This window comes from Pteronotus mesoamericanus, unplaced genomic scaffold, assembly GCF_021234165.1.
Source record: "Pteronotus mesoamericanus isolate MK-2021 breed Mesoamerican mustached bat unplaced genomic scaffold, CSHL_Meso_final contig_24, whole genome shotgun sequence".
Taxonomy (NCBI): domain Eukaryota; kingdom Metazoa; phylum Chordata; class Mammalia; order Chiroptera; family Mormoopidae; genus Pteronotus; species Pteronotus mesoamericanus.
Window position 1 is genome coordinate 9,848,494 of NW_026555100.1, and position 23,673 is coordinate 9,872,166.

Genomic DNA, 23,673 nt, shown 5'->3' on the forward strand with positions numbered 1-23,673 from the left:
AAAATATGATGAAAACAGGGTATTTACATAGTGTCCAGGTATTGCTCCATAAAGTACTTGTTAATCACAAAGGAAAACAATCATTTTATAGACAAGAATCCAGCAGATACTTACGGCAAGTGATCAAGGTTAATTAGGTTATAGACTTGACATGATACACTGAGAAGGGCATATTGCTTCTGTGGATTCTTGCCAGACATGCATACCTTAAATTTATCATAAGGGAGCATCAAACGAACTCAACTTAAGACAGTCTACAAAACAGCTGACCAGGATTCTTCAAAAGTGCCAGTGCTGCCCTGGCTGGGCAGCTCAGTTGGTTAGAACATTGTCCCAATACAAGTCAGGACACATATAAGAGCCAACCCATGAATGCATAAATAAGTGAAACAACAAATTGATGTTCTCTCTCTTTCTCACTCTATTATCAATAATAAACAAATTTTTATAGGCATTTTTAAAAAGTCCAAATGTCATGAAAGATTATTGAAACGCTGAAGAGTGGCTGCATTTTGGAAACTAAGGAGACATCGCAGCTAAATGTGATGAGGGATCCTAAATGGAATCCTACGCCACAACCCCCCACCCAAAGAATTTTAGTGGGAAAATTGGTCAAATTTGAATTAGAATAGTAATTAGTATAGCTTCAATGCTAATGTCCTGATTTTGATTGTGGTACAACAGTTATGTAGAATGTTAATATTTCAGGAGTTAGGTTAACTGTATATGTAAATTCTTTGCATTAGTTTTGGAATATTTTTATAAGTTATAATTAAAATGATACCCAAATAAAAAGTTATATATATCATGGCCTAGAGCCCATTCCCTTTTCCCAGAGGCCCTTCCCCCGCTCCAAGCCTTAACTGGAACTTTCGCACCAAAGGAATGGTTTTCACAATGTTCAGTGTGCTGCTCATTTTCTCTTTTTTTATTTTATATTATTTTATTTTTCAATTACAGTTTACATTCAATATGATTCTGTATTAGTTTCAGGTGTACAGCAATAGTGGTTAGTCAATCAATACTCTATAAAGTGATCCCCCCGATACTTCCAGCACCCACCTGGCACCACACGTAGTTATGACAGGATTCTTGACTGTGTTCCCTGTGCGGTACTCTGTTCACTATGCTCTTTAATTATAATGTTAGGATTTGTGGTTTTTATTTTAATTACAATTTTTAAAAATTCTATTACATTCATTTTACAGGAAAAAAAGAAAACAGCAGATACATATTAGGAAAACCAGAGGAAAAACTCCAAGTCATCTAATCAGGCAAAACTAGAATATAGTCTACCACACGCCTTTTTATGTACATAAATACATTATATTTGGTTCATTGTAGTTTTAAAACAAAAATGAGATCAACACCATATGTCATTTTGTAATCTATTTTTTCACTTGAAAATACACTGTTAAATCTCTCTTCCTTTATTTAGACTGTAGTAGGCACACATAAAATACTTTCAAGACTCTACCCAAACTGCTCTCCAGATAGTACCAACTTAGTTTCTCAGAGCACTTAATACTGTCTTATTTTAATTCAAATATCCCAACTTACTAAATTTGTTCTTTTACTTTTCCAAATTCATATGGAAAAAAAATAATGTATGTTTTCCAAATTATTATAGAATGTATGTTTTTCAAATTTAAATAGGGACTGACTATTTAAAAATTGTTTATTCTTTTGTGAAGTTGACCACTTAGAAACAGGCTTAGTAAGCTTTTTCCTTTATTTAAATTTCCAGGCACCTATTTTATTCTTGATGACATCATAAACATCACTGATGTTATTTATGCTCTTATTTCCAAGTACTGTCAATATTATGGGATGTTAATTATGTTAATTACAAAGCTGAACTTCTCTTCAGACCAACTAGGAGATTTTGTACACTATTCTTAAACATCCTGAAATTCAATTCCTCCTCTTTATGGTCTATCATCCATTAATCCAAAGATTAAAGGCAAATGGTAAAACTACAAGACAGATATTATTTCCTCTATATGGTTACTAAAATTCACCACCAAACCCTAGAACAATATAATAAATAAATAAGAGCAATAAAACCCACCCCACATCACTTGTAAATTTTATTATTTTCAATACTGTTATTACAGGCTCAATATTACATCACAAGCATAGATTATATGACATTTTTCAAAATGTGTGTTCACTGAAGTATGTTTACTTTAATACCAATTATAATGAAGAAAAGCTAGAAACCAATTAATTCTCCTGAACAATACTATTGTTCCAAAAATTTACTGCAGTTTAATGATGTTACTATTTTTACATAAGATATATAGTATTCAAAAATAAATTAAAGCAGTTATTGTACAACCATATGATAGGTAACAGTTAACAAGAATGTAGCTTACACTAGAATGACTAAATGAAAAACTTTCAAACCAAATGTTGAAGATGTGGAGCAACTGAAATTCTCATAACACTAGTGAAGTTATAAAATAGTACTCCACTTTGGAAAACTGTCAGGTTCTTTTTTCCTTAAAGACTTTATTTATTTATTTTTAGAGAGAGGAGAAGGGAGGGAGAAAGAGAGGGAGAGAAACATCAATGTGTGGTTGCCTCTCACGTGCCCCCTACTGGGGACCTGGCCTGCAACCAACACATGTGCCTTGACTGGGAATTAAACCAGTGACCCTTTGGTTTGCAGGCTGGCACTCAGTCCACTGAGCCACACCAGTCAGGGTGAACATTGTCAGATTCTTAAAATATTAAACATATACCTACTCTATGACCCAGCGATTTAATTCCTATTTATAAAAGAGAAATGAAAATGCATGCCCATTAAAAAAAAAAAACCAACAATAACAACAACCTTGTATAAGAATGTTCATAGCAGCTTTATTTATAATAGCCAAGAACTGGAAACAATCCTTACATCTCCTTGACAGAATGGATAAACAAAGTGTTGCATATTCTTACAATAGAATACTACTCAGCAATAAAAAGGAACAAAGGACTGACATACACAACAACATAAAACTAAAAAATGTGATGAACTCTGACTCCTGGCCCAGATGGAGGCATAGGTACATACACTTTGCTTCTTTGCACAAACAAAAGGACAAAAACCAATTTAAGGACAAAAACCAATTTAAAAACAAAAACAACGAAAACTGCCAGAAAACTGAACTGTATGTAAGTCCAACAACCAAGGAGTTAAAGAAGAAACATTCATCCAGACTGGTAGGAGGGGTGGAGATGGGAAGCAAGGGTGCAGAGGACGGCAAGATGGCAGCTCATGGACCAGCTGGTCCCAGATTTGTACGCAGATAAATGGGGAGAAACAACAGGGGAGCTAAACAGACTGTGCAACCCAGGTTTCCAGTGCAGGAAACTACAGCCTCAAAACCTTTGGTTGTACAAACCTGTGGGAGTTGCAGTGGTAGGAGAAACTCCCAGTCTCTCAGGAGAGTCCACTGGAGGGATCCACAGGGTCCTAGAACATACACAAACCCCCCTACCTAGGAATCAGCACCAGAAGAGCCCGATTTGCTTGTGGGTTGCCCTGACCTGGTGAATATCTAAGTCTCCACCCTTTGAAACGTAACAGGTATGCCAAGACAAAGAAGTATGACCCAAATGAAAGGACAGACCAAAACTCCAGAAAAAGAACAAAGCAACGAGGAGATAGCCAACCTATCACACGCAGAGTTCAAAACACTGGTATATCAGGATGCTCACAGAAAAAGAGTAAAGCCACAAAATAAAGGATGAAGGAAAGGCAATATGAAGTGAAATGAAGAAAAATATATCAGGAATCAACAATGAAGGGAAGGAAACCAGGACTCAAATCAATGATTGGGAGCAGAAGGAAGAGATAACATTCAACCAGAAGAGAATGAAGAAACAAGAGTTCAAAAAAAGTGAGGAGAGGATTAGGAACCTCTGGGAAAACTTTAAACGTTCCGACATCTGAATCATAGGAGTGCCAGAAGGTGAAGAGCAAAAGCAAGAAACTGAAAACTAATTTATAAAAATAATGAAGGAGAACTTCCCCAGTCTGGCAAAGGAAATAGACTTCAGGAGATCCAGGAAGCTCACATAGTCCCAAAGATGTTGGACCCAAGGAAGCACACACCAAGGCACATCATAATTAAGTTATCCAAGATTAAAGATAGAGAATCTTAAAAGTAACGAGAGAAAAGGAGACAATTACTTACAAAGGAGTTCCCATAAGACTATCAACTGATTTCTCAAAAGAAACCTTGGAGGCAAGAAGGGGCTGGCAAGAAGTATTCAAAGTCATGAAAGACAAGGACCTACATCCAAGATTACTCTATCCAGCAAAGATATAATTTAGAATAGAAGGGCAGATAAAGTGCTTCCCAGATAAGCTAAAGTTAAAGGAGTTCATCATCACCAAGGCCTTACTATGTGAAATGTTAAAGGGACTTATCTAAGAAAAAGAAGATCAAAAACGATGAACAGTAAAATGACAACAAACTCCAAACTATTAAGAAATGACCCTAAATAAAAAACAAAAACAAACTAAGCAAACTAGAACAGGAAGAGAATTATAGAAATGGAGATCAGAAGGGGGCGGGGCATATGGGGGAAAAGGTACAGGGAATAAACAGAATAAATAGTAGGTACAAAATAGGAAGGGGAGGTTAAGAATAGTGTAGGAAATGGAAGCCAAAGAACTTATATATGCGACCCATGCACATGAACTAAGGCGGCGGGGGGGCGGGGGGGATGCTGGAGAGATGGGGGGTGCAGCATGGATGGGGATAAAGGGGAGGGAAAAAATGGGACAACTGTAATAGTATAATCAATAAAATATACTTTTTAAAAAAACATGATGAGTTCCAAGATAATTCACTGGGAAAATAATAATCTTTTCAACAAATAGTATTGGGAAAACTGGATATCCATATGCAAAAGAATGGAGTTGGATCCTACATCACACCTTCTATAAAAATTACCTCAAAATGAAGGCCCTAAAATAAAAGCTCAACCATAAGTCTCTTTGAAGAAAAGATAGATGTAAATCTTTGTAAACTTGGGTTTTTAGATGCCACCAAAAGTGCAAGCTATCAAAGAAAAAGACAGATAAACTAAACATCATCAAAATTAAAACTTGGCCCTGGCCAGATGGCTTAGTTGGTTGGAGAGTGATCCCCTAGAGTTCAGTTCCTGGTTCCAGGAAGCAACCAATCAATGTTCCTTACATTGATGCCCTTCTCTCTCTCTCTGTCTCTCTCTCTCAAAATCAATAAACATATCCTCTGGTGAAAGTTAATTTAAAGATTAAAAAAGTTTGTGTTTCAAAGGACACATCAAGAAAGTGAAAAGAGAACACATAGAATGGGAGAAAGTATTTGTAAATCATACAATTGAGAAAGGACTAGTGGTAGAATACATAAAGTACTACTACAAGTCAGTAATAAAATGTCAACCCAAATAGAAAATGAATAGACCATTCTCCAAGGATATACAAGTGGCCAATAGGTACATAGGTATATCTGACCATGTGAGATACTGCTTTACCTACCCGCAAGGAGGGTTAAAATAAGAAAGACCATAAAAAGTGTTGGCCAGAATGTAGAAAAATTCTCTCTCACATTGTTAGTGAGAATTTAAAATAATGCAGCTACTTTAGAAAAGTTTGTCAATCCCTACAAAAGTTGGACACACCCCTGGCCACTGTGGCTTAGTTGGTTGGAGTGTCATCCCGTGTGAACCCGAAGGTCATGGGTTTGATTCCCAGTCAGGGAACATGCCTAGGTTGCAATATTGGTGCCTGCTGGGCGGGGGCAGGGTGTGAGCGGCGAGCAATCTCTCTCTCACTTTCTTGAACTGGTAAGCATGTCTTCAGGTGAGTGAAAGCCAGAATTTTTAAAAAATATATTCTATATAAAATTCCATATGTAAAAATTTATAGCAAAGGCAATGTATTCTACAGTTATAGAAGTAAGATCATTAGTTGCTTGGAGGGGGAGAAGACTGACTAGGAAGAGGCACAAGGGAGCTTGCTAGGGTGACAGAAATGAAGGGTGTCTTCCTATACATTTATCAAAACTGGTTGAATGATATATTTAAAATCTGAGTATTTCACTGTATATAAAATGTTTCAAAAAATAATCACTAAACTCACTAAAAAAAGTGAGTTGATACATCTGTATGTACACACATAACCTATGTAATTACAGATACACTTGTACATAAATAGACTATTGAAAGAATATCCACTAAAGTTTTAAGTACCTCAGATGTGAGAGAACGGAAGTTGAAAGAGTAACTATATAGGAGTATACAGGAGAACTTTTACCTCTTCTTCATACATTTGTATGAAGTTCAAGATTGGCTTTTTTAAAATTTAAAACTTGTTAAATGAGTTTATTGGATTTGTTTTTAAATCATATTTATGCTTGCATTTTCTTCCTTAACAAAACTAATTTTGACTACACTTTGATGTTTCCCTCACATTGCTCATTGTACATAGGACTGTAGTATACTTTCCCTGCACTTATGATCAGTTACAAATTTCACCCAAAGGTAATTTTGTGAGTTTTGTTTCTTTTATTTATCCTAAAAGATATTTAATTTAATTTGTTACTTATCAGATTCATAAACAAATCTTTTTCTTTTGAAGCTGCTTGGTCCTAAATTAAGGAAGTAATTTCTTACTGATTTTATTCCATTTTACTTTGTCTCTATTGAGTTTCTCTGAGTTGGGCTTCTTTCTTTTGTGTTAAATTCTTGGCAACAGTGGGTTGTGTAGAAGATAAAAGCCAAAAAGGACAAGACAAAGAAGGAATGAAGTCTATGCCACATTCCCTTGGAATTCAATGCTTAGTTAGCCTCATTATCTTAATTATCTGCTTTTTCTTTCAACATCCAAGTATTATACTCACATTTTACCATATAGTAACCTGAGTCCAACTTTCTCAACCAAAGTTAACCATTTTGCTGTATTGTGCAACAGGATATTAAATAGAGCCATAGAAATTATTTCATTATTACTTGAAAAGTTTTATTCATTTAATCTTTGAAACTTAAGACATAGGCCATTTCTATGCAAAATAAAGTCAAGGTGCCTTAAAGGTAACAAAACAACACAGAAAATTTAAGTTAAAGTGGAGTCCATCATAGCATATCATTCAGGTAAGAATCATTAATGGATACTAAAAATCAAGAAGTAACAGAAGTTATATTAAGTAGCTTCATAAAAGATACTTAAATACAAAATGAAAAAGTACTGCAGAATCTTGGCAGATACCACCTTAACAAAGTGATCAATGTTAAAATCATATTAATGGAACAAATTGACAGGATGTACCTCTAGATATGATTCACTAAAAAAACACAAACTTGTTTCTATGGCATTCTTTTTGACATCATGTCTGCAACTTACTCTCAAAGAATTCAGGAGGAAGATCTATTTAGAGAGACAGAGATGAAGCACACAAGATAAAATGTTAACATTTGGGTAAATTGGGTGAGTGGTATATGACAATACCATGTACTACTCTTATATGGCTTTTCTATTGTTTAAAATTGTAGTTTCTTTTAAAAAAATTTTAATGAAGCCCTGAAGAAATAAGTAGAAAGGTATTTTCTCATTTCACAGTTGACCATATTATACTGCTTGACCAATAAATCTGGCTACATTTTTTAACTGAGTCAAAATAATAAAACACATTGTTTATATTGTCTTTTTTTTCTGACTATGGGCAGCACATAACTTAATCTTCACAGACATTAATTTTAATTTTTCAATGAAAAGTTTCCCTAGACATTATAATCAGGCCTTATATAACTGTATTATGTGTCATAATGCAAAGTATCTTAGAAAATGTGGTCCAGGAAACTTAGCTTCCTGATGGTCCTAACTTGGTTTAGTGAATTGATCAAATATCAAAGACTTTAAACAAACCCTGGAAAGCTGGATTAAATTTTTGATAAAATGTTCTAACCTGCAGTGCAGCTTTTTCTAAAATTTTTTAATGAGTGGTTTGAGAGAGAGAGGGAAACAGCAACTTGTTCTTCCACTTATTTATGCATTCATTGGTTGTTTCGTGTACATGCCCTGACTGGGTATCAAATCTACAACCTTGGTGTATTGGGACAACACTCTAACCAACTAGGCTACCCAACACTTCTACCAGGGCTGCACCTCGCTATTTTATACCATCCATTAACTGAGGGCATAAACTATATTTCATGGGTGGAATGACAAAATAAACATTTTGAAATATGTTTAGGTTCTAATTATTTTAATCAGCAAATAACCTTCAGAGTTTTATAGGGCCCATCAAAACACTTACTTTAAGCCAACAATACTTTTATGTTTCCCCATAGCTCTATAAACACCACTTATTTCATCTTTTTTTCATTTCTTTATTTCAGTGAGGCAATAATTAAGGTATCCTGTTCTCTTCCATGCCCTACTACCAACTGGTGTATGTAGCAGATAGTTGGATTTGAGTCTATTCAACTACATTTTTTTTTTTCAGTCTCCTAACCTCCTCCAACTCTGAATTTAGGATTCAATCCAGGAAGCAAAGGGCAATCCCCAAACAAAAACCCCAACAACTAAATGTGGATTTGACAATCTACCTGAAACCTGAAATTTTACTATTACTCAGATTTCTTGATCTTCAAATGAAAAGATTTTACAAAAACATAATAAAAAACAAGTAGTGTTCAAAAACATCAGTCAAGAAACAGACACACACACAATGGTGGAAAGACCAGGTAACAGGAGACCAAAAAGTATGACAACCAAATTCAAGACATAATCTAAGATTGTTCTGGATGCTAGATGAAGAGGAAAACAGCTAGAAGGGATTTTTTGGACGGGTGGGAGTAGAAGGAAGAACAATTGAAAAGACTTTTAAATTGAGAGTGTCTTAGGTTAGATTAGGTTTAATCAATGTAAGATTTCTACAATGCGATAACTGCACTGTGCTTACACAGAATATTCTTTTCTTAGGAAGGGTATGCTGAAGTTGTTACAGTTAAAATGTCATGTGGTCCAACAAAAAAATAAAAAGTATGTAAAAAAAATATATATATATATATAGAGATGTTTAAGGTGTTTTTTCAACTTCTCTGTAGGTTTTTTCAAATAGTAAGAAAAAAAAAAAGGCAAATTAAATGTGTCCTGATATATGTCCTGGTTTCCAAAGCAATTTATTACCGAGACTATTCAAGGCTAGCCTGATGATTTAAGAAAGTATATAAGGTTTCCTTGTATACTCAGATGTCATTATAGTAATTTATACATTCGAGACCTAACTGACTAAAGTTAGGCCATGACATGTATTAATTCAATTATTCATTAAATTGACATTTATTAAGTTATATGCACAAGATATTGACATTAAGATACTATGCAGAACAAAGGTGAATGTTCTTCTCAACTGCAAAGTATTACAACCTAGTTACAGAGTAATGAAAACAACTTAAATCTAAACACATTATTATTTTACAAAGGATTTTATATTAACAATCATAACAAAAACATTAATGATGAAAATGATAGATACCATTAATTGAACATCTACTATAAATGGAATAAAGTCAGTAAATTAAAAATTATGTATCCTGACTGGGGTAGCTCAGTTGGTTAGAGCATCATTCTGATACACCAAGGATATGGGTTCAATCCCCAGTTAAGGGCACATACAAGAAGCAACTAATAAACGCATAATTAAGTGGAGCAGCAAACCGCTCTTTCTCTCTCTCCCCAAAAATTAATAAATTAAAATTTTTTAAATTATGTAATCTACCAAACAACCCTGTGGATTAATTATTGTTCTTCTTTTACAGATAATGAAAATAGAGCTCAAAAAGTTCAGTTAAATTTCTTTAAGTCATGGTTAGTTAATAGAAGAAGCAAGGCATAAAGCCAGAACTGTGTGACATTAAAGGTCATGCACCTTCCTTTGGGTACTGCTGATATCACAAAGAGACACACACAGTTAAAATTAAAACATGAAAAGTAATCAAAGCACTGTAATATCAAAATTTAAGTGTTCAGAAATTTTCATATAATTTTCCAGAGGAAATTTATATCTAAAGTAACTTTAAATTTATTTCAAGAATTGAAATACTCAGTTTTTAGATGAATTATTTTCCTTTTCTAAACTAGAATGGACAAGATAGTAAGTGAAAACATTTCTAAGATAGTAAAAAAACCTTCAGATACTTACGATTTTTTTTGAGAATTTTCTTATGTGATTCTTATCTTGAAAATCATGGTTAAGGTATAAAAACATTACTGTATCTTGTATCCTGTTTCAAATGTGTTCATCCCAATCTATTGTTATCTTTGTGAGCTCTAGAATGCAAACTAACCATCAGTTGTGAAACTTTTTTCACCCTGGTGATATTCTAGTCTTTATGAATACACTAATATACATTTTCTGAAAGCTTCACTTAATATTTTTAGTAATATATATTATACCGAAAAATATAATAACTAATTGAAATAATAATATAACTAATTACTGTCCTATGTACTTTACATTTACTTTTTTAAAGATTTTATATATTTATTTATTTATTTTAGAGAGAAGAGGAGGGAAGGAGAAAAAGAGGGAGAGAAACATCAGTGTCGAAGAGAAACACCAATAGGTCATCTCTCCTATGCCCCCAACCAGGGACCTGGTCTGCAATCCAGGCATGATCCCTGACTGGGAATTAAACAGGTGGCCTCTCAGTTAGCAAGATGATGCCCAACCCACTGGGCTAGACCCATCAGGGTGCACTTTACATGTAATGAATTCATTTAACTCCATAACAACCCCATGATCTTATGTGGCTGTGTGTGTATGTATACTACATTTAAAATTCACACAACTTAACACTTAAAATAAATAATTTAGTTATTTAAAACTAAGTTCCTAAAATAAGCTGATTGTTTAACATCTGGTTCCTTAGGAGCATGAAAAGAATCTATGCTTTAATCAAATTTGTATGACATCACTAAATTTTAAACGTAGTTGATAAAACTGTAGCATCTCTTACCTTAAAATAAGCCACACACTGAAAGACCTATTTTCCATTCAAAAAGGACTCAAGGAGTTAGTATTTAAAACTATAATGCAAATTAAAACCACAATGAGATATCTATCACCTCATACCAGTCAGAATGTCTATCATCAATAAGTCAACAAACAACAACTTCTAGCGAGAAGGTGGAAGAAGGGGAACCCTTTTGCACTGCTGGTGGGAATGCAGACTGGTGCAGTTGCTGTGGAAAGCGGTATGGGGTTACCTCAAAAAATTAAAAATGGAACTGCCTTATAACCCAGCGATTCCACTTCTGGGAATTTATCCAAAGAAACCCAAAACATTAATTTGAAAGAAAATAAGCACCTCAATATTCACTGCAGTATTATTTACAATTGCCAAGACTTAGAAGCAGCAGGAACATTTTCCACAATGGAATACTGCTCAGCCATTAAAAAGAAGAAAATTTTACCCTTTGCAACAGCACGGATGGACTCGGAGAACATTATGCGAAGTGCAATAAGCCACTCAAACAAAGACAAATACCATATGATTTCACTCATATGTAGACCCTAATGAACAAACTGAACTAACAAGCAAAATAGAGACAGACTCATAGATGGAGAGCAGCCGTGACAGCTCTGGGGACTGGGGGTTTGGGGGTAGAGGGATTGAGCAAAACAGAAAAAGGACTCATGGTCACAAACAACAGTGTGGTGATTGTGCAGGGCAGGGTAGAGGTCGAAGAGGGTATAGGGAGATAATGGTAATGGAAAAAAATTACAATAGAAAAAAGAAAAAAAAATAAAGCATCAGAGTAAGATTTTAAAAATACTATAATCTCATTCTTTTGCATAGGTCATGGTCAGTAAATCTTGCCATCAAATCTTTAAAAATACTATTTTCATGACATTTTGAACACTGGAAAGCATTATTAAATGAATTATAATTTGAAAATGAACTAAGATACTAGCAAGATTTTCTAAGTATATAAAGAGTTATATAGTAAGGAAGACAGACCTCAGAAAACAGTAAGAATCCTCCACTACCGAAACATACACACACTATCAGATGAGCACAAATATTCAAGAAGTAAGGCATATGTTCTTTTCCACTCTAGAAAGAATTCAACAGACTTTTTTTGTGGCCTAAATGAAATTTTCCTCAAGCCCATTCACACCACTTGGCTTTCATTCATTCTAATTCTCTATTTGGGATCATTCCTAGAAATTACAGAAAGGAGTCTTGAGTCACTGGAAATGTATGTGTTCCTATGATAAATGAATGATTTGACTGTGTGTGAGCTGGATTAGTGACAACCCAGCCCTGAAATCAGTCTGATCATCTCTGGGCAAAATGCTATCTTACAATCTGTGCGTATGCAAACCAGAAGCCCCATGTGTGCCTTTGATCGTGTGAATAAACACTGATGGATGAACACACGGCTTTGATAGATTTTGCCAGTTTATGACATAATGAGGAAAATAAGGACCATATGTTGAATCATAAGTCTAAATTATTAAATTTATGTGAGCATCCTGTATTATCTTCTTCCATTATACATATATTAAACTAGTGTCCCGTTCTAAATACTCTCACTACCAACTCTGAATTTTTCTGCCCATTGGTCTGTTATATTCATAAATCTGAGATTTGTTGCCTAAGACTATGAAAGATTCTATCAAAATGGCATTTTTTGACCTATCACTTAAACCTGCAACATGTTGCTACAAGTCATGGAATGTTACATTATAACCAGAGTTAAGAAAAGTTTATCATTTTGCCAATGATTTCTTTTAATAACTGAAACAAATTGTAGATAAGTGTACAGAGAAACATCTTTAATAACTGTTATCTTCCATTTTTGGTAGTTTAATGGATTTTAAAAATAAACAAGGTAACTCAATGGCAGCCAATTTGGTACTTTTAAATAGCATTAGTATGTATAACAATGTATAAATGAAGGAAATAGTTCTCAGAGATACCAATTCCCTTAGATGTTTTCCCTATCTCAGCACTTTTGTTTCCTTCAATGTGTGTGCATATATAAACACACACATTGAAGGACACAAAATACATGTAATTTGTAATTTACCCATTTGTCTTTAATTTAGTCTCCTTGAAGGCAGAAACCATTGTAGCCCCAGCATTTAGTATGTGTTAAAAAATGTATTTAATGACTTCATAATAATGATGTTCAGGAAAGAACATTTCTTTAGCATTTCCTATGTGCCAGGCACTGATGGTAGTACTAAATATTTTGAGTGTAACTATGTCATGCAAATCAGGACCATGCATGAATGTGATTAATGTTTGATTTGATTGCCATTTTAAAATATGTCATTGTATCTTTTTACATTATCATTTATCACCCTTATGCCCTCTTCCACCTCCACCCAAAACGTATTTCCAAAAGACGTAACAGCATGCCGGTGTCTGTTCTCGTTGCGTGAAACCCACATCGCATGCCCCCTACTCCACATCACTCCACCGTCACTCCGTGTTCTCCTCTATCACCACCATCAAGGAAGGAAGGAAGCAGTGAAGACCGGGGCTGCCAATGCAGAAGCTCGTGGGAAGATCACTTGGTTTTCATTTTTTCTTTTCCAAATCAACTGTAGACAGTTTCCTGGTTTAATACTCACTGACATTACTTTATATTGGTTCAATCAGGCTTCCAAATACTATTCTGAAGGTATTTTATCACCCAATAGCTAGAAAATGCCCCTGACCATCCTAGAAAGAGTATATAATTACAGAATGTATAAATGGGGTCACCTCTCAGGGATGCCCCCACTTTTTATTTTGAAATGATTTTAGATTTACAGACTAGGTGCAAAACTATTATAGAATTCTATATACTTCACCAAGCCTTGCCTGGTGTTACCTTCTTACATTATCATGATCCTTGGACTAATTCTGACCCCACCATACTATCCCTGTGGTCCCTAGTGATGCTGAACGTTGTTTGCCTCTTCAGGATCACACTCCATCTTCTATACCCTCTCGCATGCCAGAGAAGGCTGACCAAGACATATTTCATCAGTAGGCTCCCTTTCCTTTTCACTTAGCATTGGGATCAACCAATGAAAGCACAGGAAACTGAAGGGCTGGGTATTTATTTCCATACCCCCTTCTCTATGACCTTCTCTTTGCAGAAAGATCCTTTTACCAAAGGGCTACAACAAAAGCCTCTGCTCCCTCTATTCAGCTGTAACTCTGCTACCTGGGTTTCTGCTCCCAATCCCTGTCCCTTCAGGCCCAGGAGTGGCAATAGCTCTCTGATATCATTAGACTTGTCATTTTTCCATTAGCCTGCCCACACCTTTCAAACAATCCCTTTATTAAATTTTCCTCAATACCCCCAGTTGGCTGTGCAATCTGATTTTCTCTAGAGACAAAGACTGAAAATCTAACCAAAGTGATATCATGGCAAAATTGGTTTTCTCTAAGGGAATATATCCTTTTATCCCAACGCACAAAGTAAAGATTTTACATAAATGATAAATGTTTTTACCAAGAGAAGTCCCAAACAATGCCACTTAGAAGTACAATTTCAAGAATTGAGGCCTGAAATCATTTCACACCTTTACCTTATTCAAGAGTCATGGAAGGAATTACAGGACAGTGAACAAGCCGCCAACTACACAGGAAAATAACTGTACTGGTCATTAACGGGGCTGGAGCAGGAACCTGGTCCTAGAGCACCAGTGGGGCAGAAGTTGTGTCGACCTGCCACCCTCACCCCTCAATCACTTGATTCTCAGAAACTGTCATTTCAGCTAGAGGAAAGTGATCTTTTTTGGTCAGAAATTTAAGATCACTATTTATTGTTTTAAAGTTTGAATTATAGTAGAATGAATATAGGTTATTGGCAGACAATAAATTGTTCAAAGATAAGAAGTTTGAATCCTAACGGGTGTGGCTCAGTGGACTGAGTGCCGGCCTGTGAACCAAAGGGTCACTGGTTTGATTCCCAGTGTAGGGCACATGCCTGGGTTGCAGGCCAGGTCCTCAGTAGGGGGCACGTGAGAGGCAACCACACATTGATGTTTCCCTCCCTCTTTTCCTCCCTCCCTTCCCTTCTCTAAAAATAAAGAAAATCTAAAAAAAAAAAGTTTGAGATACACCAGGCAATTTCAGCTCCACAATTGGATTCAGTATTTGTTAGCAGGTTGAATTGGATAAGACAAGCTTCAATTCTATACCATATTTCCTTGATCAGACTCTTTATCTATCCAACTACTTCCTATTAGATGAGGATGAAAGTTAGTCAAGATACTTATTAGCATCTATCCTGACAAAGAGCAAGAACCCAGGATATTTGAAGATTTAAGAGGCCGGAGTCAGAGGAAGCAGACTAGGTCTCTGGTACAATGCCAAAGACAAAAAGAGAATTACGAAAGGACACGGAGTTATAACCTGTAGATCCTATCACTGATTCCCTGAATAGCAGCCAGCTGCATAGTAAGTCCTCATTCATAAAACCTTAAACTGCAGGCTGTACTCTTCTCCCACTCTCTCACTATGTGGATTTAGTTTTCTTAACATCTCCTTCAGGGTTACATAATATTCTACATTTGTTCTAACTGTCTCTTTCACAATCAAGATAAAATCTCCAAGTATTTTAGCATGTCCTCTAGGAGCAGAGAAATAAAGCTATCTTAGAAGAACAAAAGATGTGATGTCCAACAGGACATTAAATAAAATGTTTTGAAATGCCAACATCGGGGGAAATGTTTTTTTTTTTCATTTTAGAGCATTTTCCTACTCTTAAAAAAAAGATTTTATTTATTTATTTTTAGAGAGAGGAAGAGAAACATTAATTAATTGCTTCATGCACACACCCCAACTGGGGACCATCCTGCAACCCAGAAATGTGCACTGACCAGGAAGTGAACCGGTGACCTTTGGCTTTGCGGGATGATGCTCATCCAACTGAGCCACACCAGTCTGGGTGTATTTTCCTACTCTTGTACAACAGTCAATAACTACAGAGGAGAGTGAGCAAGAAGTTGGTTCTGCTTGCTGTGGTACATGAAATTCAACCACCCACAGGCACTTATTCTTATAAAAAGTCAGAGTCTACTGCCATGATTCAAAAATGCAACACACAGTATATTTATTTCTGAAATTTATTTCAGGTGACAGGACACCTATGGACTAACAAAATAAATACAGAATTAAATAATACTCCCAAAGTCCAATTCTACTTCCTAGCAAAGGCGGGTGATTTAAGCAACCAAGTTTGTCCATGAGGTCTATCCTTTTATCTTACACCCTCATCCCTGTCTCCAACAAATTGGAGACATTTTTAACAGCAGAACTGAAACTATTTCTCTCTTGAAGGTTTTAAGATAAAACACCTAAAAAGGACTTTAGATGATATACTTCTATAGTCGGGGGGGGGGCAGTAATAGAGGGTGGGTAGATCAATATGCAGGAAAAAAAAAACAGAAGAGGTTTAATTTACCCTGAAAATAATCAGTATTCTATTTGTCCAGGCCAAGTGAGAATTTGTGCCGAGCAATTACATTCATTTACAGTGCCGAGCCCACAGATGACTATGTGATAAATATTAAATAAATACTTGTTGGTTGATGAACATTATACATGGCAATGTTGTGTACACAGGGGAAACAGAAACTTGAGGAGATCAGACAAATCAGAAAGCAATGCAAGGCTTGGTTCTCCATGTCAATAACATTTTCAAGATACACACTGGGAAACATGTGAAATAAAAATCTGCCACTTTCTTAGTTCAACATGTTTCTCTCTGAATGCTAAAACTTTTTTTGCAAAAGAAGAGCTGTAGGTTAAAATATTAAATTATAGGTACACAATAAAATTTTCAAGGCCAGTAGTTTTATTGCTTAATATATCTTCTTGAATTAGAAAGCTTGCTTGCTCAGGTTGCTTACATTTATAATAGCAATATGCCACTTGAAACCTTTAACACATAAGCACTTATTTGCTAGACTAAAGCTAGCCTCTAACTTTTAGCAATGCCATATGCTTTTAAATTAACCCTTTTATATACTGTACAAAGCTCATAACATGAATTGCTAGCTTATAATCAAATTAGATTACTACTAAATACTCATTAGGCAAACTATTGAAAATAAAGAAAACATGCATATTCCTACAGCTCTATAAATGCCAAAATTAAAGATGATATAATAAAAATTTGGGATTCAGCAATTGTAATTTGGCTGTAAGATTTCAATGGCTTACACATTTTAAAATGAACTAAAATCTCTAAGGACCTATTCCTTTGGAAAGAAAAAAATAACACATTTTAAAATAGTATCTAATGGAAAGTCTATTTAAATCATAATGGATCATAGCTGTCAACTTCAAATAGTGTTCTTTCTTCTTAACAGCTTAAGTTTACACACTGGAGCAACACCACAAATGCAGATGCTACAAAGGGAGCTACGAAAAAATATATATTTTATTCACAGCACTTTGCACATAAACTTTTCCTTCTGCCAATCTGTGTGGAGTTGAAAATAAAGGATGCTAACATGCACATTGTGCAGCACATCTAAAAAAGAGAAAACACTTTACTTGAGTGAAAATTCATTTACTGAATATCTGGGAAAATGCATATCCACTGTACTCCAAATTTACTTCTAAGTGACAAAAATACTATATGAAATGGAAAAAAATTAAATATGATTTAATCAATAGCTGATTACCTTTAAAACTTGGGGCTTCTTTTCCCTCTGGGGCCTCTTGTTTTCCTTTATAACCTAAAAAAAATCAAATTGCAAAATGAACCTCCGTTTAAGAAAAAAATGAACTCCCACCCCCTAAAAAATTTTGGCTATTTCTCTATAAAACTAGTTATACCATTTAAAATCATCAACATGTTTTCTAAGCAGAACCTAAAGAGCTTATGTAAAATGTATACTTTAAAAGTCACTGAAAAAAAAAAAGCCTTGCATAAAGATGAAGTAGGGAAATACCCTTTTTTCCCCTTAAAGTCTGTCTTAATTAGCCTCTGCATTCTTCACGGCGAAGCCCACGAGGTAGCCATCTTGCTTGCTTCTGCAGAGGAAGCCTCTACAGTGGAACAGTTCTGCAAACTGCTTTTTGGTATTATTATCATGGTGTTTAAAGGCAGCCCTGGCCTGCCAGCACTGTAGAAGTGCTGGGCATGCCTTTTGCAAAAACAGCCCCACAAAGAGTGCAGCCAATGGCAATGCAGAGCTTAGCAACTCCAAAGTGATCTTCTCTGCCTAGCCTTCCTAGACAAAGGATCTCCTGTGCAGCTCTGCTCTCACCACAGGACACAGGCAGCCACAAGCTGCGACATGGAGTTCTCTGCAGAGGATCTGGTCGCAATGAATTCACAGGAGGCTTCAGCAAAAACAATGCACACAAATCCCCCAGGTCTCCACCATCGGATCGATGGCGGAGTCTCCCTGATTAGTAACCTCTTGGTGGCTCGGAGGGCAGGTCTACGGTGGGAGGAGAAGGGGGGGCTGTGCAGCACTGCCTCCAACATACAGAAGATATAACTGAGCTGTGGTGCCGGGGGCAGTATTTGGACTTGATGAAATTCTGGAAGGTATTGTGCATTTTTACTTTATAAGGCAAGGCTAAATATTGGCGATATTTAAGGCAGGGAGGTTATGTGAGGACAGTGTAGGCTCAGCTGTTGGGCTGCGTGTCTCATTCCTCCGGAACCACACCTCTCTGCAGCAGGCGCTTTGCCCAGAAACACAGCAATTTGATTTCTGTCAATAAATGTCCAATGACAAAGGCGGGTTTAAAAAAAAAAAATAAAGCCACTTAAAAGAAAAAGGACAGGATAAAGACATGAAGTCGGGGGAGGAGTTTTTAAAATACACTTGCCACTCTGGCTGGTGAGAAAATCTCTCTCCCTCTTGCTCTGGACACTTCTGGTGACCTTCATTTCCCAAAGAAATCTCTCCCTCATATCTTTGGGACAAAGAAGCACCTTTGGCTTTGGTCCCTCTGTCTACCAAGAGGAACTGTCGCTGAGCATCCCTCCATGGAGATGCTAAGCAGGTTAGCCCCACATGGAGCCGGTCTGCATGCCAGGCGGATGGTCAGAGAGCTACATACTCCCCAAGGACTGAGACCTGAGCCAGAGGTGAACAGCCACCCACACTTACACACCTGGACTGTCCCCATGCCCAGTGGGTGGTAGGTGCTGGAAGAGCTTGGCACCATAGCTGGAACTTGCCAGTTCCTAGGAATGACAGACCCGGAGGACTCTACCTCCCTCCCTGTAGCTCTCTGGCGATGCAATAGTGGCAGTAGAGCAAGAACCAGTACAGCTGCTGTGAGCTGGCAAGTCTCAAGGTCACTGCCAACGTTCAGGACTGAGGCAGGTCTCAGCCCCATCATAGCCACCTTGACAGTTACACAGAGCTTGGGAGGACAGCCTCAGCTCCCTCCTCACAGGACCAAACTTTCAGCAGCGCATTTGGGGATTGGTGGGAGGGTCTCCCTGGCTGCTCAGCCAAAGATGGGTTTTCCGCTTGCACTTGGATTCAGAACAGATTCCCACAACCAGAAATCGGGCCGGCCAGACAGCCTGTATTTCATCACCCTTGATTCCTAGCCTTTCAGTTTGCCCCAAAAGCATGTTTTCCATTTTAGAATGGGAACTCCAACACGCGTTGTTTTTCTCTTTAAACTACCTCTCCCTCACCCACCCAAAATTTTTAATAAATACCCTCAAAATTTTTAATAAATATAAGAAGCAAGCCGACTGTAGCAAAACCAGTGGATTCTGACCTAACCACATCCACCAGCACACACTGAGCCTGCACTAAGAAGCTCTCTAGGGAATGAAGCAACCACGAAATGGGTAGGAAAACAGGGTCAAACACAACAAGATTTGAAAATGAGTGCAAGATATTTTCTTAAAAATAGGTGTAAACTCTACATTTCTTTTTCTTTGAAGTTACTTTTGTGATAAAATATTCTAACAGAAAATTTGTTATTTTGCCATTTTTAAGCATACAATTTAGTAGTATTAAGTACATTCACAATGTTGTACAACTACCACCATTCACCATTTCCAGAACCTTTTTATCCTTCCCAACAAACAACTCCTCATTTGTCTTCTCCTAGCCACTGCTAACTTATATTCTACTTTTCATCTATATCAATTTGCCTATTCTAGGTACCTCATATAAGTGGTATCACACACAATATTTTTCCTTTTGTGTCTGGCTTAACATTAGCATAATACTTTCAAGGCTCATCTATGTTGCAAGATGTATCAGGATTTCACTCTTTTTTAAGGCTGAATAATATTTCATTGGGTGTATATGCACCACATTTCATTTATCCATTCTTCCGTTGATATACATTTCAGTTGTTTCCACCCTTTGGCTATTGTTAAGTACTGCTATGATAAGGGGTGTACAGTCCTGGAAGGTGGCTCAGGTGGTTGGAAAGGCAACGTGCACATCTAAAGATTGCGGATTCCTTCCAGGTCAGGGCACAGACCTTAGGCTGTGGGTTCAATACCGTGTCAGGGTGGGGTTTTTTTTTTTCTCTCTCTCAAATCGATAAACATATCCTTGGATGAAGTATCTATTTGAGTCCCTGCTTTAAATTTTTTTGAGTATATATCTTGAAATGGAAGTGTTAGATCATCATTTATTTATTTATTGACTTCAGAGAGAGAGAAGAGGGGAGAAAGAGAAACATCAATACATTGTTCCATTTATTTATGCATTCATTAGTGTTTTTTTCTTAATTTTTTTTTTAAATAATTGAGTTTAGAGGGAGAGGAAGAGAGAGAGAGATTTGTTGTTCCACTTATCTATGTATTCATTGGTTGCTTCTTGTATGCGCCCTGACAGGGAATCGAACTCCCAACCTTGGCATGTTGTGACATCGCTCTAACCAACGGAGCTACCTGGCCAGGGCCTAAATATAATTTTTTAAAAGCATCAACATTTTCCCAGGTTTGTTGCTCAATATTTAGCAGAGTGGCCATGATCTATTGATATATTTACATATTTAAAATTAATCTATTACCTAAGTGATCCATGTGTTTGCCTGAGCATCTACATTGGTGAAAAGTTCATTTTTTAGAGCCTCATGAACAGGCATTTCCATTGCTTGAGATACTCACGGAGCCATACAACACTACCCTTAGCAACCTAAGCAAACATCAAGGGTCTGCGTGCAGTGTTCCGTAAAATGTATAAAGCCAAAACTCTTTTTAAATTGTTGTTCAAGTACAGTTGTCTCCATTTTCCCGCCACCACTTTTCCCTGCCTCAAGCCAAAACTCATCCAAGCTAAATATGAGAATTAATGAAAATGACCAGAACTAACATTAACTCCAAATATCCAACTGGTGCTACACCATGAAGCTCTGCACTTGTCTGAACACAGAATAGATTGATAACCTCTATTGACTGTGACCATCTGTCGTATACTTTAAGATTTGACAGTCTCAGCTCAGGGTTTAGGTGAAAAGAACTTTGATGGAGAGAATTCTAGCAGAGAAATTGAAGGTCAAGAAAACCATTTTCTTATTATTTAGGGTAAAGTACATACAACTAGATCCTGTGGCAAGTATGAGCAATTATAAATTAAGAAACCTTATGTTATAGTCCTACGTATTCAGAACTTATGTTTGTCACTTAAATCTGTTTTTCCCACAATGGATCATGATTATTAAATTACATGCATTGATATTCAATTTTGTAATAACACAGGTATATTACGTTCTTTAAAATGAGTCATATTATAAAATGAAATCTTTTCTCTTAAAAAAATCACATGATTATAATAGAAATTAATAAAATCAGAATATTTAGTCCAACTACTACTTTATTTCATAAACAAACTAAGCCCTAAAGAAGTAATATTAATTATCTCAGGCTATACAGCAAGTTAAAACTTGACTTGAGCCTAGTTCTAACCATCTAAGCTGTTCTCTCTACAATTTCTCTTCATTTTCAATACCCAACAATAGACATTTGTAAATATCCCAAAATAATCTTACAAGAAATGTTTTTAGGGGGAACACTTTGTAAAGTATATGATTATCTAACCACTGTGTTGTACATTTGAAACTAATACAAAATAATATTGAATATAAACTGTAATTGAAAAAATTTTTAATTAAAAAAAAGTCTTCAAAACCACATGCCTAATTCTTAGGATAGAGAAATAACTCAGATATAGAGAAGACTGGTATTTTATTTTAATTCTCACCCAAAGATCTGAGGATATGTTTTTACTGATTTTTAGAGAGAGAGGAAAGGAGAGAGAGAAAAACATCAATGTAAGAAGTATCAATCAGTAGGCCCCTTGTCTGAGGATCAAACCTGCAGCCTGGGTATGTGCCCTGACTGCAACCTTTTGGTGTAAGGGACCACGCCCCAACCTACTGAGCTAGAAGGGACAGGGTAAGAAAATTGGTGTTTTATTTTACTTTTTTTCCTAAAGGTTTTGATGCAACAGAGAAACACTGATCGGCGGCCTCCCATCCGAACTCCAACCAGGATGAACTTGCAACCCAGACCTGTACCCTGACCCAGAATTGAGCTGATGACTTTTTGCCCTGCATGACGCTGCCCAACTGAGCCACACCAGTCAGGGCAAGATTGTTATTTTAAATCAACATTACATTAGGTATGCTTTTGAAAAAAAATACGTTTTGTGGCTTCAGAGATAAATTTATGGATAATTTCAAAATTCTACTTCCTAAGCATAAGAAATTATGTACACACAAAAAACTAGACATACAAACAGTGCCTAGGTGGAGTCTTCTAAATTCATCTCAAATAATTCACTCTTCCTCAAAACTGACATCTCTGCAGCACAAAATTCTTCCAGTATTAGCCATACTCTCCCATGAAATCTTGTCTATTTCTCTTCTCTTCTTGTCTATTGGTGGACGGGGCGGAGGAGTCATAGATTTTTGCGGTGATAAATGCATGAAGATATTCTAAGACTACATAGAATCTTTTGTAAACTTCTGATCAATAAGAATAAGGAGCCCTGGCTGGTGTGGCTCAGTGGATTGAGTACCGGCCTGCAAACCTAAGGGTCGTTGGTTTAATTCCCAGTCAGGACACATGCCTGAGTTGTGGGCCAGGTCCCAGGTAGGGGGCACACAAGAGGCAACCAAACATTGATGTTTCTCTCCCTCCCTTCCCTTTTCTCTAAAAAAAAATAAATCTAAAAAAAAAAGAATACGGAAAGTTAGTTCACATTTTTTCTTCTGAGATTTAGGAACCTGGAATACGAACACTAGAAATATTCCTGGTTGATTTAGTCAAGTGCCATATTTTGCCATATATAATGTGCTCCCACATTTTTGGCCCAAACTTTGAGGGGGAAAAAAAATCTTTCATTTTAATTTTTTAATTTAATTTTTAAATTATTTATATTTAGATACTTGCTTTTTTGTATTATAAAAGAATTTGAGCATTTATTTTTGAACATATTATGGTACAAGAAATTTTATGTAACAAATAATTAGAAAACATAAGAACAGGTACAAGGTATTTCAGGTTCTACCCATGTATAATGTGCATCCTTATTTTTTCCTCAAAAATTTGGGCAATTTTGTACACATTATAGATGGCAAAATATGGTAATCATAGGCTGGGTATAGATAGGCAGCTAATCCCCTCGCACAGCCTTTCCCTGGCTCCCCACCCCATTTCTT

General features: G+C 36.2%; 1 protein-coding gene across 5 annotated transcripts in view; it reads right to left on the reverse strand.

Moving 5' to 3' along the window:
* The window catches only part of TET1 (tet methylcytosine dioxygenase 1), a 104,996-nt gene that overhangs the window by 61,519 nt on the left and 19,804 nt on the right, over window positions 1-23,673 (reverse strand). For 4 of the 5 annotated variants that reach the window (XM_054572439.1, XM_054572438.1, XM_054572437.1 and 1 more), the window contains exon 2: window positions 17,691-17,744. The exons of the other annotated variant lie outside the window; for it this stretch is intronic. In XM_054572439.1, the coding sequence (XP_054428414.1) occupies window positions 17,691-17,744 (54 nt within the window). The remainder of the gene's footprint in view (window positions 1-17,690; window positions 17,745-23,673) is intronic. 5 annotated transcript variants of the gene reach the window in all.